The following is a 16,709-nucleotide window of genomic DNA, read 5'->3' as shown; positions in this document are numbered from 1 at the left end:
AAGCCACAAGGGACAGGGGAGGCACCGTCAAGGGCTTTGGGAGTCCAGACATCTAAGTGAGCTGCTCTGAACTTTTCCCAGGCTGAGTCTTCAGGCCTTTCCAGTGACCTCTTCCCGGGGGAAATTCCAAACCCCTCTCCACAGCCCCCTGCCCTGGCAGAGGGCCACTGCCGCCCTCCGCCCTCGGCCCCACTGCAGCCCAGCACACTGGTTCCTGTCCATTCCTTCAGCACACAGCACGGTCCTGCCTCAGGGCCTCTGCCTTTGCGGGTCCATCTCTCGGGAGCACTCTGGCCCCACCTCCCTCACTGCGACTCCCACTGGCACTGTTTCAGAGTGGCCTTCTCTGAGGGCCCAGCTAACACAGCACCGCCCTCAACTGAGAACATCTACTCCTGTGTTCACTCCTAGTCTGCTTCGGGCACTGGGACGTGAGCCCTCCCAGGGCTGGGACCGCGTCTGTCCTGTGCACCCAGAGTCCCCAAGGCCCAGGAGGGCAGAGACTGGGGAAGGGGTGGCTCCCACCCCCACCCTCAGGCCGGGACAGCGCCTGCACCAGAGACACGGCTTTCTTGGCAGGAGCCAGATCCATTCGCACATTTGCAGAGGGCTCTGTGGTCCCAGTGAGTCAAGGGACACAGGGTGGTCCTGCATACCCTCTGTGGCCCAGCTCCTGCTTCCTCTCTGGCCTTCCCTGCCAGGGCTCCCCACTGGGCTCCCTTCTCCCCAGCTGCTCTGGCTCCTTGCAAGTCTTCAAACCCACTGAGGTGGCTCCACCCCCTGCCCTCACAGGGAACCTCTGCTCAGGCTCACTCCCACCTCGCCCCCAGTCTGCCCTGTCTGCCCCGGGGGCTTTCCCACATGCGCCCCCAGCACTCAGACCACCACTGGAGAACCTATCACCACTTGAATTCCTTTCAGGGGGCCCAGGTCTCTGTGTGCTTTTCCAGCCATAGCCCAGGACCGACCTCTAGAAATGCTCACTGAACCAACTCTTGACGTCAGTCTTCACTACCACAGAGGGACAAAAAGGAGGACCCAGGCTCCAGGCACCAGTCAGTGGCCTTCACCTGCCTGGCGTCCTTTTAGCAAATTCGCTTTGTTTTATTCAGATAGTGTGAGGTCTGCGCCGTGGTCCAGGCAGATGTTCACGCCTCCGTGACTCCGGAACTTGGAGGACGAGTCCCTGGCCCCCCTCCCCCACCCCGGGCCTCTCTGCCTCAGCCTGCCTGCCTTCGTTTTACCCACTTGGACTGCACCAGACAGTGTTTCTCACAGGCCCGGCCCCATTGCTCAGTGACACAGCCTTTCCCTGGTCATCTGTCCCGCCCGCCACCCCTGACCTGGATGGAGCTTCCAGGTGTGGGGGAGTCGGGGGTGGTGGTGCTGAGGGCTTCCTCTTCTGTTTCACTGGTCTGTCCATCTATCCCTGGCCCATGCGGTATCTCATTTAACCTTCACCATAACCCTGCAGGGAGGTGCTATTACTGTCCCTGCTTATAACTGAAGACACACAGGCTCAGACAAGCCCTGTCACTTGCTCAAGCTACATGGCTAGGGAGTGGCAGGGCCAGGACCTGAAGCCAGGGGGTCACTCTGTACCCGCAAAGCAAACTGCCCCTCGCACCTGCTCACGCCCCTGACCCCTTTGCTGCCCCCTCACTCCAGTGTTTGTAAGTCGAGGTTGTGTCTGCACAGGAGGGAGTCCCGACTCCACTGCCCAGACCCACGGGACACTCACGTTGTTGGCTTCTCGGACCAGCCTCTGTTCATTGTACAGAATGTGCCGGATGCAGCGCACCAGATCCATGGGACAGCGGTCGTACGTGTTCTGAAAGGGCCCGAGAGCAGCTACCAGGGGCCGTCCTCTGTGCCCACCGTGCCTGTCCCAGTGCCCCACCCACACCTCCCTCCCCCAGCCCTTGCCTTGAAGCCTCGGGACTCTTGCCAGACACCCCTGTGTCTCCTGGACTGGAACCCCCGCCCCCCACATCTTCATTTGGGTTGCATTGCCTTAGGAGGCCCCTGTTTACAAAGCACTTCCAATCCACCATCCTCTATGATGTAGAAACCCTGTGACACAGCACAAATGACTGTCCCCATTTCAGAGGTGACAAAACCGATGCTCGGAGAGGGTATGTGCGTATCCAGAGACAAACCGGTGAGGGAGCAGATGACCCAACACTCTGAGCACCTCCTGCCCAGGTCTGGGCCCTTCCCGCCCTGCTCTGGCCCCGGGTTCCTGCTCTGCTCCCTCTTCACCCCGCTTTCTCCTGCTGTCTCCCTCTTTGGGGACGGGCTTTCCACTCTCCCGGCACCTGCCGCTCATATTCAAGAACGGTTCTTGAAGAAATACTACTGAGTTCTCATAAATGCTTGACTAGGATTACCACCCACACCCCCTTCCTGCTTCCACAAACACTCCCTCCCTTCCCCCTCCCCCCACCCCCTTGGGAAGAGGAAGCTACATCTGACATCTAAACCCCCATTGAGCCTCTTTTATCCAGTCCTGCCCCCAGGCTAACCCTGCCCCTCTCCTGCCCCACTGCAGGAGCTCTGCCGCCTTCCCCAGAGCCCCAGGAGGGAAGTCTGGGCTCCTGGGTCCCTGGATTCCAGAACCTCCCAATCTCCCTTGACTTGGTCCGCCTCCACCCCTTCTGCTCATCCCCTCCAGAGTGCCCTTCCAGCCATCCCCTCTTCTGGGGAACCAACCCACCCTGCTTTGCCATGTGCTGGAGGGATCCAACAGGCCTGGTTTAGAGAGAGGGGGTGGGGGAAATCGAAGCACCAAAAAGTTGCCGATAAGCTCGGGGTCATGCAGTGAGTCAGCGGCCAGGCCAGGAAAAACCCCAGTGCTGATGCTGGAAAGAGAAGGCGGCCAGCGCGTGCCTGCAGGTGACCCGGCCTCCACACCCACCTGGAGCTGCGTGGCGTAGTGCCCCAGCTTGATCTTCAGCAAGAACCCGTCTTCCCCCACCTGGTGCTCGGCCTTCTTCTGCAGCTCCTGCACCAGGCCCTCCAGGAGCTGGGTGGCCTTAATGTTCTCCTGTGGATTATCAATATCTATTGAGTCCCTAGGGAAAGAAATTACACACATATGTATACATACATGCACACGAGTCTATGTAAATGCATCCTCAACACACCACGCCTCTCTTTGGCTTAAGTCGTTTCTACAGAACACTCTCCGCAAATTTTAGGGAGTTCAATGTAAACTCACTGGATGCCTACGTTCACCCATTCCGAATCCACTAACTGCCTCGGTGGACTGCCTAGTAGTTTATCTTCTTTTTACGACATACTGTCCTTGGTCCTTCTTCCTACCCACATGCTCTGGTGCTTATGATATTGGCTGGGAAGGAAGGGAGAGGAAAGCGCTGTGTGGATACAGAAAGGACTACAGACCCTGACAATCCGGTTTGCAGTTGCCCCTTCAAGGGTGTCAGGGCCACAAGGGTAAGAATGCTCCTCATTGTTTCTCTACCCTCGACCATGTTGCTAACTTCACAGAGTTTTTCTTACGACAGGTGATACAACACTCATTGCTATTTGTAAGAAGCCTTGGAAATGAGATATTAAGACAGAATATTCTTGTAAGTCTTTACATCAGATACAGGATGGGGACCCATAGGCATCAAAGAAACCGTTCTGTGGACTTCGTGCTAATTCGGAGCCATTTAACTGGTGGCGGGTCAGGACGGTGGGTCCTTCCTTCCTTCACCACTCCCTCTCTCCCCCATTCACAACCCCCTCGCTGACTCACTGTTTGGTTTTTTAAACAACTTAGGCAACAACTGGCTATTTGGCAGGACTAAATTAGTCTGAATGGCTACCAGACTGAAGTAACATTCAGTTCCTGCTGCCCAGGTCTGAAGCTGACGAGAGATCTGGTGGTGGCCAGCAAGTCCCATCATCTCGCCCTGGTGGGTGGCTCAGTTGGTTCGAGCGCCGTCCCATGCACCAAAGGGTTGTGAGTTCAATTCCCAGGCAGGGTGCATACCTAGGTTGCAAGTTCGATTCCTGGTCAGGTGTGTATGGGAGGTAACAATTGATGTTTCTCTCTCACATCAATGTGTCTGTATCTGTTTCTCTCTCTCTCCTTCACTTCCTCTCTTTCTCTCTCTAAAATCGATAAACATATCCTCGGGGTGAGGATTTTTTAAAAAGTGCTGTTATCTCTTACCTCATGGGGACAACAACTAATTTTAAATAGAGGCACAAACAGGTGTGCCCAAACACTGACAACAGACTTTATCAAATAACACGCTCGAATCTGCATTTGGAGAAGGCGGCGCAGTCGGTGGGGCGCCGTCCTGCAAAGCGAAAGGTCGCTGATTGGAGAGGCAACTGATCGATATTTCTCTCCCTCTCCTTCTCCCTCCCTTCCCCTCTTTCTAAAAGCAAATAAATAAAATCTTTTTAAAAAGAAAAGAAGACATGGGAAATCTACTAAGTGGAATTTTAAATCAACAGACGCTTTCTATCACAGTGTTTCTGAGCTCTCCAAATTGTTACAACAGGGAAGGAAACGGAAAAGCAACTGCGCAAGGTGCAGTCGACATGCTCAGAGTTAGCTCTGTTTTCTCACTTAATTACATGAGGCTGAGAGTTTTTTTTAATTGCCTAGAAAATTGCCTTCCTGGTGCTCTCCAGCTTCTGGAGAAAACTCTGCTACTAACACACAACTGCGATTTTTCCAGGAGGACGTTTCTGCCTGGTATCCAGCCCTCCCCCAACAGCAGCGTAAAGGCCGTCTCCCCACCCAGGCTGTCAGAGGGGACCCACCCCCGGGGGGGCAGCAGCCGGTGCACTGAAGCACAAGACAGATGTGTCAGGTCGGACCGACCGGCAACCAAATGACAGTTGCCAGGCCCTGAGCAGAGCAGCAGCCAGCCAGCTGCCTGGGGTGCAATGAGCCCCATGAAACAGCTCTGTTACCAGTTTACTGCAGTGTAGTGACTCCGAAAGAGTTTTAGAACAATTTCCCCCCTGAATATACAAAGGTAATTTGGAAAATAAGAAAAAGAAACATGCTCATTAAATCTGCCACCAAGATATAATCATAGTTAATGTTCTAGTATATTGTCCTTTACCCTTTAATGTACATACATAAATGGCATATCAGTTTAAAAACGCCAGTGTCTCCATGGTTAAATTTGTTAAGAATACATTTTATTAAATTATGTGACTAGATATCCCTGAGCCCTCCATTCAGCACCAAATTCCCCGTGGGCAAAGGTTTCAGTGTTTTTCATAGGAACTCTACCACCTACAACTCTGCCAGGCTTCCGATGGGCACTCAACACGTATTTGTTAACTGTTCCTTTTATTAGCTATAATGCTCAAATGTTTTTAGCCAGAACTTACTAGTAAAGGGAAGATACCCTGTTTTGAAAATCCCAAGCGGTATCCCATCTCCCTAAAATCCCACCTTTTTTTGTGGGTCATGATTTTTTTTTAACATACAAGTTTTGGAGTGTCCATCATGTTATCTTCCCAAACTTCCATGCTTGCGCTTCACGAAATACGAGGGAGGAGACCTTGTTCACTCACCACGCCTGGCTTTCAATCCACTGGGACAAGTAATGGCGCACCTCGATGGGGAAATGCTGGCCGTACAGGGCCTGCATCTGATGCAGGGCGTCCCCTCGCAGCTGCTGGGCCTGGATCCACACAGCCATGTTCACAGCCTGCTAAACAAACAATCAGTGGTTTGGGTGGGTTTTTAATTTCTTCTTTCCCTTTTCGATCCCCTAGAGCAAATATTCACGCAGTTATAAAAGCTACAGATAAACGCTTTTTCCATCCCTCTCTGGTGGACCGAAGGTCAGGGTTCTTGAACGGAATCTGGGCTTTAGAACGTTTTATCCGTGTGGATCTTCAGCGTGCCATGGAAAGCTATGTACCCGGGTCTGTAAAGCTCCAACCACAAGCTGTGCTGAGGTCCTGTAGGCGAAAGTGTGGAACTGGCCTGAGGGGAAGAGCTGCCTGTAGCTGGGACACCAGAGACACTTCCGTGACTTTCGTCCCAAACTTTGATGCAACAGCGCATAGCGTTTTGAACAGCAGTGATCAACAATTAGCACAGGGGACTTTTAAAATCCACTTGTCTCGGATTTGGTATTTTGACTTCTAAGAAACACAACAACACACTGCCATTCTGGAAAAGACCCAGGAAAAGCCAAATATCTAAAGCGTGGACTGGACCCTATGCATTATCACGAGATACCCACCCGATGATGCTCTGCACAAAAAGGGGCGCAGACTTATCTGGACAGACACCCCAAGGCCCCCTTCTGAGTTACTGCTAAGGAGTTGATGAAGTGGTGCTCTGTTAACCTACAGGCTTTAAAAATCTTGCTGACATAAAAACAAGACCTTCCAACGAAGAGTCAGAAACAAGAACGGTTATATTCCAACCGTGGGTAGGTTTTAAAAACACGCTCTTTATTCCAGGAAAATGGTTTTATAAAACTGCCACGGTGCCTTCTCAGGCCCACCCAAGAATTTTTAATTCATGTGGCAGGAACTGTCTGGGCGTCACTGACGGCAGCGACGATCTTGCTCATGTGCACGGGAGGGACCAAAGGCGAACCTTGCTCTAACGCTCTGATCCACGACGTAGAATCTGGTATAAGACCGGGCTCTCCTGAATTCCATCCAAAACAATCTGGCTACTCACTTGCACAATCCTCCCAAGAGCTCTGCCACAGTTGGGGTCCAGCGAATTGGACCCTGATTTTTTTTTGAATACAGAAACTACACGTATGTGTTAGGGAACACAAATCCCATCTCAGTTGTTGTCCGATCGCGTAGCACTGCACTATTTATGGCACCAGTCCGTCAGCCAACAGCGAGGTGCAGGGTGGGTGCCAGTTACCTATTTTAGACTTGTGCCATGCTATAGAACACTTGAGCGGTGTATAACTTTATTTAGGGCTTTGGGGCAGGGAGGCTTGGGTCACTAAGATCACCCAAGACATCGGATTCCAATGGCTGAGAGTTTGCTAGGAGAAAGGTATGGATAGAAGAGCTTTCTCCATGGTTTTTAAAAATTTTTTTAATTTTAGATTTTTATTTATTTTATCTTTAGAGGGGAAGGGAAGGAGAGAAATGTCAATGTATGGTTGCCTCTCATGAGTCCCCTGCTGGGAACTGGCCTGAAACCCAGGCGTGTGCCCTGACTGGGAATCGAACCACGATCATATGGTTCACAGGCTGGCGCTCAATCCACTGAGCTACACCAGCCAGGGCTTTCTCCATGTTATAATAAAACATCTGGAAGACATTTAATTGTACAATATAATTTTTAATCAGATAAATCATATCCCAAGATTCTGGAAACTTGAAACAGATACCAAAGCACGTTTTTTTGGATAAAAGGTAAAGGGATGGATGGTGGATGAGTGAAGGTCTCAGGCACGCACACACACGGGGGACGAAGGAAAGAAAGCAGGTAGGAGCTGGAAAGAAGGAAACCTCCTCGTGGCTCTCTTCACGAATGTGAACGACCCCAACAGACAGAAACATTGTCTTGCGTCCTGTATTCATCAACTGAGTTGACCCAAGACACAGGAGAAGGAAAACTTTTCTCTCCTTACAGACTCCTTCTCAATCCACCCAAATAAAACAGCCTTCTGGTCACTCCCCTGCATCTGCTCTGTTTTCCTTCCGGTCGCTGATCACTTCCTGGCATCTAGCAGCACATGTTTGTTCGCTGTCTTCCCTCCGGGGCAAAGCCAGAACAAACACAAGGACTTTGCTGTGTCCTCGGCTCCTTTTCCTGGGCCCAGAACAGTGCCTGGCACACAAGCAATCAGCAATTTTTTTGTTGCATAAATAAATACACACACAATTTCATCAAATCCATAAGCTCTTTTCTAAGTTATTATAGCACAAGTTAAAAGTATGAAATACCAAGGCAAGAAATGGAAACTGGAATTTTTTAATTTGGTAAGTCTATACCTACAATGGTCTATTTGTTCCTTAATAACATACATCACAATTTGTAATTTTTCCTTTGAGTTTTAATTAACTTGTTTTTGCCCATCTTCCCCACTGAACTCTTACGAACAGTAGGTGCAGAGAACACGTTTACTCACTACCTTGTCCCCGATGCCTAGCACAGTGGCCTGCCGCGGTGAGCAGTCAGTAATTTCGCTGAGTGATGAAGTACAAACCAAATATCTGGTAAATATTCCATACGCCCTCTGGCTGAGCATGTCCCAGGAGTCTATCAGTGTTTCGGAAAGACCACGGTAATACGCCATGTACTCAGGGGCTGTGTAAATGTCACACTATTTATTTTGTCTTGTGTTTCATTCTGGTTCCTCATTTTTATCAAACAGTAGAATGCTGAGCTCTTAGCATTTGTCAGAATATTTTTATGGCCCTAAAGATTAACAGGTCATAGCAGTTATTCTCTAAAATGCCATTTGAAGAACAATAGCTGATAAATACGAGGTGGCAGCCACCTTATTTTGATAACTACAATATACTTTTATTCTACTACATAGAAATGCTCTGACAGCCCCTTGGAAAAGCACTTGTTGGGGCTTTCGCTAACAACCCACAGAGCCATCGAGAAAGGGCGAAGTGAAAACCCCGCGTCTGGGAGAAGTGGCAGCAAGTCACGCTGTTTCACTTCAGTCGGGGTGTGACTGGGGGGAAAAAAGCTTTGATGGAGCTGGAAAGTAGGTTTTGCCTACAAGTAGCCAAAAATGGAAAATAAAAGTCTAGTAAATAATAAAGAATCATTTTCACTTTTTAAAAAGGATCTTATTTATTTATTTTTAGAGAAAGGGGAAGGAAGGGAGAAAGAGAGGGAGGGAGAGAAATACCGAGGTGAGAGAGAAACACTGATTGGCTGCTTTCCGTATGTGCCTGGCCGGGAACCGAACCTGCAACCCAAACATGTGCCCTGACCAGGAACTGAACTGCCAAACTTTTGGTTTGCAAGATGAAGCCCAACCAACTGGTTAAAGCATGAATTATTAGCAACAAATATTTTGATTCATTTAATAAATAATTTCCGAAGATTGAAAAATGTATTGAAATGACATTCATTAGTGTTTTATCCACCATCAGATCTGCCATTTACTCTCATATACTGAATGCTTACTATATTATTGATTACTGTAAGTGCTTCTATGAATCTACCATTTAATCCTCACAAAACCCTAGGAGGTAGGCACTATTACTATCCCTATTTTATAGAGGAGAGACTTGAGACGTGACACATTAAACAGGATTGTAAAATGATGTGACATCTTTGGAAGGCAATCTGGCAATTCTTCAAAAGGTTCAACATGGCATTTCCATGCGACCCAGCAGTTCCGCTCCCAGACAGATGCGTCAGGACTGACCGCACATGTCTGCAACAGCTTGTACGCAAATGTTCACAGCAGCGTCATTCCCAACAGCCAAAGGGGATAGAGGACCCAAAGGTCCAGCAGTGGATGAATGAGTAATGTGGACGTTAGTGGAAACATGAAATGGAATACCATTCAGATAGAAAAAGGAATAAAGTGCTGGTGCTATAACGTGGACGAACCTTGAAAACATTCTGCTACAGCGAAAGCAGCCCGACACAAAAGGCCACGTAGCATAAATTCCACTTACACAAAACGTCCAGAACAGGCAAACCCACAGGGACAAAGTGGCCTGGTGGTCGCCGAGGGCTGGGGTAACAGGGACGGACGTGTAATGGGTACAGGTTTCTTCTGCGGACACAGAATGTTTGCTCCAGGCCCCCCACTACTGAGGGGCACCCTCTGGGCCAGAGGCGAACGGTCCGGCCCCAGAGCCTGTCCCCCACCCACCACGGTGCTCCTTTGTCTGTGGACTTGTGACGCCGTATCACGTTTTGTACTTTTCTGTATGTTTGCTACACTTCATACTTTAAAGAAAAGGAGTAAGAGATTAGAATAAGAAACCAAATATTACAAGGCTCTGATTTGGGCAAAGGCGTGGGTCAGCTGGCAGATGAAACAGAAGGTGTGCAAACATTGCTTCCAAGCTGAAAAGCATAAGGCGAGGAATCGGGATTCAAAACCATGAACCACATTAGCTCCACTGAAAGACTAAAGGACTTTGGAGAAAATACAAACAGCAAGTCCCCCATGCGTGTCAATATGACTATGATTACGTGTGTTCAGTAGTGGTGGTTACCCAGTAGCAGGAACTCAGAGGGACAGAAAGATACTGAATAGTAATAAAGGATTAAGACTTTTGTTCATATTAAAATTGGCCTAACATCAAGCAAGAAGGTTAGAGTAAAACTTTCCGATCTAGAAGCAGGTCAGTACCAGAGCCATCTGCTCTTTTAAAAAAAAAAAATCTAAACACTACTTCATAAGCGATCAGCAAAACAATTCTCTGACCAAATCAGATTATTAAACAGATGGGACGAGAACAGAAAGAATAAAAGTATTTGGCTCACAAAGAAATAAACAAGGAAAACTTTAACCAGGCAACATAGAGATGATACAATTCTGGGAAGACAATCAGTCATAAACCTTTACGTCAAAGACAAATCATTACATATTGTTTTGGGAAGAGGAGAAAAGGTGAGCGAGGAGGGGGAGGGCATGAAGGAAGAGGAAGGGCAGCTAAATATAAAGATCAAGTCGTAATCAGTGGGTTATCATCTACTTAAAATGCTCACTAGATACATCTTGGCCAACACAAAATCCCAGAAACAAAGAGAGCCGACTCGGAGAGGATCACCGGAGGTTATTACCTGTCGGAGCACAGGATAGTCACACAGCCTCAGAGCACTGCCTCGCACAGCAGTTATTCACAAAGGGGCAAGGGTGTGTTTCCCGTGGGAAAGCTGGCAGACAACACCATAACGGAGTGACCAAACACCCCCAATCACGGGACAGAGCGACACTGTATGCCTCCAGACGAGACACACTGAGAAGACCACTCGAACTGAATGTCTCACCTCTGCTCATGAAGCAACAGTTGGACAGACAAACTGTGGGACCGAGGGAGAAGATGGAGAGGCAGGGAGCTGCTCGAGAGTCAAGGACGCTAAGCACACATGATAACTACCCACAATGTAATCTAAAAAAGAAAACCCACGGCGATAAAGGATGTCACGGGGGCAATTAAAGATTAAAGATTTTGGCCCTGGCTGATGTAGCTCAGTAGATTGAGCCTGGGTATTCGAGCCAGAGCATCGCAGTTCGATTCCCAGTCAGCGCACATGCCTGGGTTGCAGGCCGGTTCCCGGCAGGGGACACATGAGAGGCAACCATACATTGATGTTTCTCTCCTTCTCTCCTTCCCTTCCCCTCTAAAGATATATAAATAAGATCTAAAAAAAAAATTGAAAGATTTTAAGTTGAATTTTTAAATGGCCTCCATATTGGATATCACTCTACCAATGTTACAGTTTTTGAGAATGATAATGACACCGAGGTTATATGAAATGACCTTGTTCTTGGCACATACTTGAGTATTTATTAATTATGTATCAATACTCAAATATGTATCAAGAACATATCCAAATATGTGTCAAAAACATACTCAAGTACTGAAGGGTAAGTCACGATGTCGGTGACTTACTTTCAAAGGAGAAAGGGAGAAGGAGGTGTCAGCTGAATGCAACAACTGTTAACAACTGGGCAGCCCACGCAAGGTATGTATGAGTATTCTTGGTTCTAATTCTTTCAACTTTTCAGTATTTTAAAGTTTTTTCAAATCACCAGGGTAAAAATCCATTTAAAAAGGAAATGAGACCAGAAAATTGACTCTTATCTGGAAACTGTCTCTGGCAGTGCATAAAACCCTGCACTTAATTAAGACTGTGCTGAAGCTGGTGGGATGCTCCCGTACAAGCCAGGTCCCCTCCTGCCACGGCAGCCCGCAGCTTGAGTGCACGAGCGTTTTCGTTCTCTCTACACTGAAATCCATTTAGCGGCGTGAACAACCCATGGGGGAAGAAGCTACGTCCCTACCAGTTTCCAGATCACTCACACATCGGCTATATCCCGCGGGAAATGGCATCTGCATTACGGAAAAGAAAGGCGTGACCTCAGGCTACGAGCAGCCCCGTGTCAGCCTCAGGATTCCTAGTGAAGGTCTGCATCTCCACCCACTTCCCACTGTCAATCATTAAGACCAGTTCATCTCAGCATGTGTCTCTCGTACAGCGTGAATCCTTTAATTCAGGAAAGAAAAACTCCTCAGCCTCAACCACACACTGGGTTTCTGTGCCACGAACAAAAACCCCTTCCCTCTTATTACCACTGAGAATTACAGTGTTAAGTTTTCGTCTAGCAGAATTTGCTTTGGAGAGCACCTTGCACTAGGTCAACTCCCAGGGACAGCCTTAGTTATTAGTGCAACACACAATGGTGAGAAACTGTAAATGACCTAAACGGCCATAGGAGGAAAACGGTTGGACAATGACATTTTAGTCTGATGACATATCGTGCAACAGTAAGAAAAAGGACTCATGGACATGGACCACGGTGGCGTGATGGGGGGAGGAAAAGGGGACCAGGGGACTAAATGGTAGTGGAAAAATACAGTAAAAAATTTAGAAAAATGAAATAGAAAGGCTGTGTTGAAATATAAGGCTACACAGACACATTTTTTCAAGTACAAGTAAGAGAATGTGAAACGAGCAGCATCCACAGTGTGCAGATGCTGGAACCGGAGGAAGGTCGACAAGAACGAAACGATTACTGTATTTACGTGACTTACTACATTTAGGTGAAGGAGTCTGGGTCCAACTTTATAAAGTACTTATTACATTTTGTTTAGGATGTAAAGCTTGAAATGTAAATTTAATAATCTTGGGCAATTGGTACAACTCTCTGTCCCACAGGAGCCAAGTATAAAGGGGACATGCAAAAGACACAGGAAACTGTCTCCCAACATGACAGTGCCCAGGTCATGCATGGCACTGCCTTACAAACTAGGTTATCCTGATTCAGGTAGGGCATGAAATAGTAAAAATTCAGAATTATAAAATTTTTTTAAAAGAAATGCAAGTCTATCATTTTCAAATATATAGTGATTTACTGTGTTTTTAAGTAGTAGTTCAAGATCATTAACAGCTAAGATTTGTAACTCTGATATCCATATAACATTTTATTTAAAGTCTTTATTATTTTGTTTAGTAAACATCTTCTTCTAGAAATAGTGTAAAGTAAATGGCACAGAATATATTTTGAAATACTTCCAGAAGAAACAAAAAAGTGTGCACATGGAAAGCAGATTAAAAAAGATAAACCAAATTTTGGTAATTCTGAACTTGAGCGATGACTCTATAGACATGCGTCACACAGACGCCCTCTTATTCCGTGTGTGCTTGGAAATGTTCGTACCCATGTTCGGAACGCCGAAGGGGAGAAACGGTAAGCTGTATGTGAGACCTGTCTGGAGATGACTGGTCTCCGGGGTAATGGAGTTTGAACTTAGTGGGTCTAACTGTGATTTCGGAAAGAAATGCGGAAAATAAAGAAGGAATACAAGGAATAGTTGGGAAAGTCATATCTCAAGACAAGAAATAGTATATTCTTAGGTTCATCTATGGCTCTTCCATCTTTGATATGACTAAGCAATGTCTCTGCAAACTCGCACCAATTGTTAATCGAGTAAAATGCACAGACTGCTCACAGCAGTGCAAAAATTCCCTTTTCAAAATGACGTTCCCCTTACCCCCAGGGACACACCTGAACAACTGGCCTATGAGAAGGCCCCTGATAATGCAAGGGTAACGTTCAAGGCCTCTAGAAGGCTGCAGTTAGAAGACCAGACCCCAGAAAGCCATAGCCCTGGGTTCTTAAACTTGCCCGCACCCAAAGGCCCGCAGAACTGGGGCGGGGTGGGGGGGGGGGCAATCTTCCTGTTTCCTTGACAGCAACTTCACGCCCAGAACCTACATTTATAACCGCACCAAGGTGTGTGCTCCCTCTCCGGTTCCTTGCTCTCTCAGTAACGGGGAGCGGCTCGGCTGGTCTCTGAGAACCGAGAGGCAGCACTGTCGGGCAGTCTTGCTAAGGAGGCCCTGGGACAATTCTCCTGACGTCGCACCACAGGCTCCCACGTGCCCGATGCCAGTGCTCACCCAACAGTCTCCACTACCCGCAGCAAACTTGGGGAAGGGACGGAACTGCACACTGTGGGACGGCACGCTTCCCCCCGAACCCAAACGAAGTGCGGAGGACTGCCGCCGGCCATGCTGCCCTCCTTTCGGGTGGCTGCTTTCTCTGCATTTACTACAATCGTAAGCTACTTCATTTTTGCCAACAGTCATTTGTATGTAAATCCTTCAAAAAATAGAAAATGAACCTAACTATGTTTTTGTTAAAAATAAATGGAAAATTAAAATCTGTCTTCTCACAGAGAAATGACTCATCAGCTAGTTCCTTTGTCTGTTCACGGGATGACATCCCATCTGTGCAGCCCGACCGACTGCAGCTTTTGGGGGCAACGCCAGCATGTGGGGGGGAACACAGGCGGAAAAGGTGGGGCCCACAACCGGCAGCAAGTGTTTCGAAGCGACTTCTAATTCTGAGATGAAATGACATTTAAAGGAGGGCTCACCATGCCTTAAGGAAAGTCAAAATGTTTGGCCTCTCGGTGGAAAAGGGTTATCCAATATAAAAAGTAATGTAAAATAGTATCAGAACATTCAACAGGAAGATGGATTAAAACTGGGCACAAAGTTACCTTCCCCACAGCATGAACAGTGGCACTCTGCAATAAAATACAATTCTTTTTGCTAACAGAAAGGTTTTTTTCTGGAAACAGATTCATTGTCTCTCATTATGTGTCTACTGGGGTATATCTGCACCGTGAACTTGAGTGAACGTTCCTGCAACACACCACAGGCGCACTGAAAAACTCCCACCTCTCAGCTACCAGTTTCTGCACCAAGCCATCGGCCAGGATAACGGCTTCTGTGTCTTCTCTCACAGGCTGCACGCTTACAGGAAGAAGCAAAGAGCAGCGATTTCCTTCCAAAAGGTCAGCTGCCTCAGACAGACCAAACAGAAAGCAGCTAATTCTTGCCAACTTCCCCTCCTGCTTCTGCAGCTCGTACGCAACAGCATTGTGTTTCCCGTAAAGCTCCAAAGAAAAACAAAGCCAACGTGAGACCCACAACCTTGTCGCTGGAGGGCGTTAAAGACGCCAGGACCACAGGCGGCGACAGGGGTGGGTGCGGAACCACCTGAGTTAACGGCAGCCTGAACCCTGGGGAAGGGCAGGGCTGGAGCCGTCCTGGAGTTGACACTAACGCTCCAGAAGCCACTACCTAAAAATAAAATGGTATTTGGGCTGCAGTAAATGTGACAGCGTGGAAGGCCCCTAGGTGATTGATGTAAAAATACATCTTTAGCTTTCCTCGTCTCAAATTGAAGTCAGACTGTCATCCAACCCACTGAGGCACTGGCCGGGTTTGGTGCCGACAGGCAGCAGAAGCGTGTGTACGATGACTACATAGTTTCTTAGATTAGACATGGAGAAAAGACTGTACAATTGTGAGCAAAAAGGGGAAGAGGACAGAAAATATGATTTTAAATCTTCTTTAGTAGTAACCCCAAATAGTTACGAAATAATATAAAAAGCCCTCCCACCCCAAACAACACATTCTTGCATAGGCTATTTAAAATGAAGACAGCACCTATGTATTCAATCTTCTTAGAGGCAACAAATTAGATCCTTCTGAGTATAAAGGTGAAGGAGCCCTGGCTGGTGTGGCTCAGTGGACGGAGCACAGGCCTGTGAACCAAAGGGCCACTGGTCTGATTCCCAGTCAGGGCACATGCCTGGGTTGTGGGCCAGGTCCCCAGTTGGGGGTGTGTGAGAGGCAACCGATTGATGTTTCTCTCCCTCTCTTTCTCTTTCCCTTCCCCTCTCTCTAAAAATAAGTAAAATCTTTTTTTTAAAGGTGAAGAAAGAAGGAAAAATGACTTTTTAAGTTTTCTCAACCAGATTGGTTCCTGGCTTAGCTGTCTCCATACAACTTACAAGAAAATGTGACGAGTCCCTTGGAAGGGCTCCTACAGCAGTCACAGGGCTCTGTGTGGTGTCTAACTCACTCGTTTCAGGCTGTGGTGGCAAGGGAGACACCAGACTTTGCGAGACACGCTTGTGTTGTGAAGGTTCCAGGCTTTGATGGTGGAGCGTACACAACCCATCCTGAGACTGCCTCCTTCGACAGGAACACAGTGTGGGCCCGAGGAAACACTTGTCAGTCTGTTGGATATGCTGAGTTAACTACCGCTATAAACACCAGAAACTGCTTCGTGCCAAAAACAAAACAAACGATTACATTGCCAAGCCTTTCCCAAACTTGATCACCAAACTGTGAATAACAACAAAGGGAGTACAAGTAGTAACAGGAATAACGGTAACCGTTCTAACGAGAGACCCTCAGGGAGCTCTTACTGTGTCGTGGATCACGCGCTGCTCTACGCCCTCCACATGCACCCTGACAATCCTCGTGGAAAAGCTGCGAGGCAGCACCGTTACTATTCTCCTTCTACCAATGAGAAAACAGGCTTCAGGGCTGAGGAACCTGCCCAGAGTCCTGCAGCAAGAAGGCGAAGGAGCTGGGATTGGCACCTGGGCCATCCACCTGCACTTCACCTACCCAAGGCCCCTCACCCATCCGAGTTCTTCCTGACAATGACACCTGCGGTTTAGGGCAGCTTTATGATAAAAGCTACAAAGCGAATTAACGC

General features: G+C 47.9%; 1 protein-coding gene and 1 non-coding gene across 2 annotated transcripts in view; one reads left to right on the top strand and one right to left on the bottom strand.

The window, feature by feature from the left end:
• Window positions 1-16,709, bottom strand: part of LOC118977990 (signal transducer and activator of transcription 5B) — a 52,829-nt gene that overhangs the window by 17,995 nt on the left and 18,125 nt on the right. Inside the window, exons 2-4 of the mRNA XM_037033146.1 lie at window positions 5,554-5,690; window positions 2,918-3,074; window positions 1,596-1,831 (exon numbers count right to left, since the gene is read on the bottom strand). Of these exons, the coding sequence (XP_036889041.1) occupies window positions 1,596-1,831; window positions 2,918-3,074; window positions 5,554-5,681 (521 nt within the window). The 5' untranslated portion in view covers window positions 5,682-5,690. The remainder of the gene's footprint in view (window positions 1-1,595; window positions 1,832-2,917; window positions 3,075-5,553; window positions 5,691-16,709) is intronic.
• On the top strand, window positions 8,531-8,665 carry LOC118978241 (small nucleolar RNA SNORA21). Its single transcript, XR_005064668.1, has one exon. It is a non-coding gene; the product is annotated as a small nucleolar RNA SNORA21 (small nucleolar RNA).

This window comes from Sturnira hondurensis, unplaced genomic scaffold, assembly GCF_014824575.4.
Source record: "Sturnira hondurensis isolate 20B ecotype Veracruz unplaced genomic scaffold, ASM1482457v3 Scaffold0021632, whole genome shotgun sequence".
NCBI lineage: Eukaryota > Metazoa > Chordata > Mammalia > Chiroptera > Phyllostomidae > Sturnira > Sturnira hondurensis.
The sequence above is the reverse complement of the archived record's forward strand: the minus strand, read 5'-3'. Positions and strand labels throughout refer to the sequence as shown.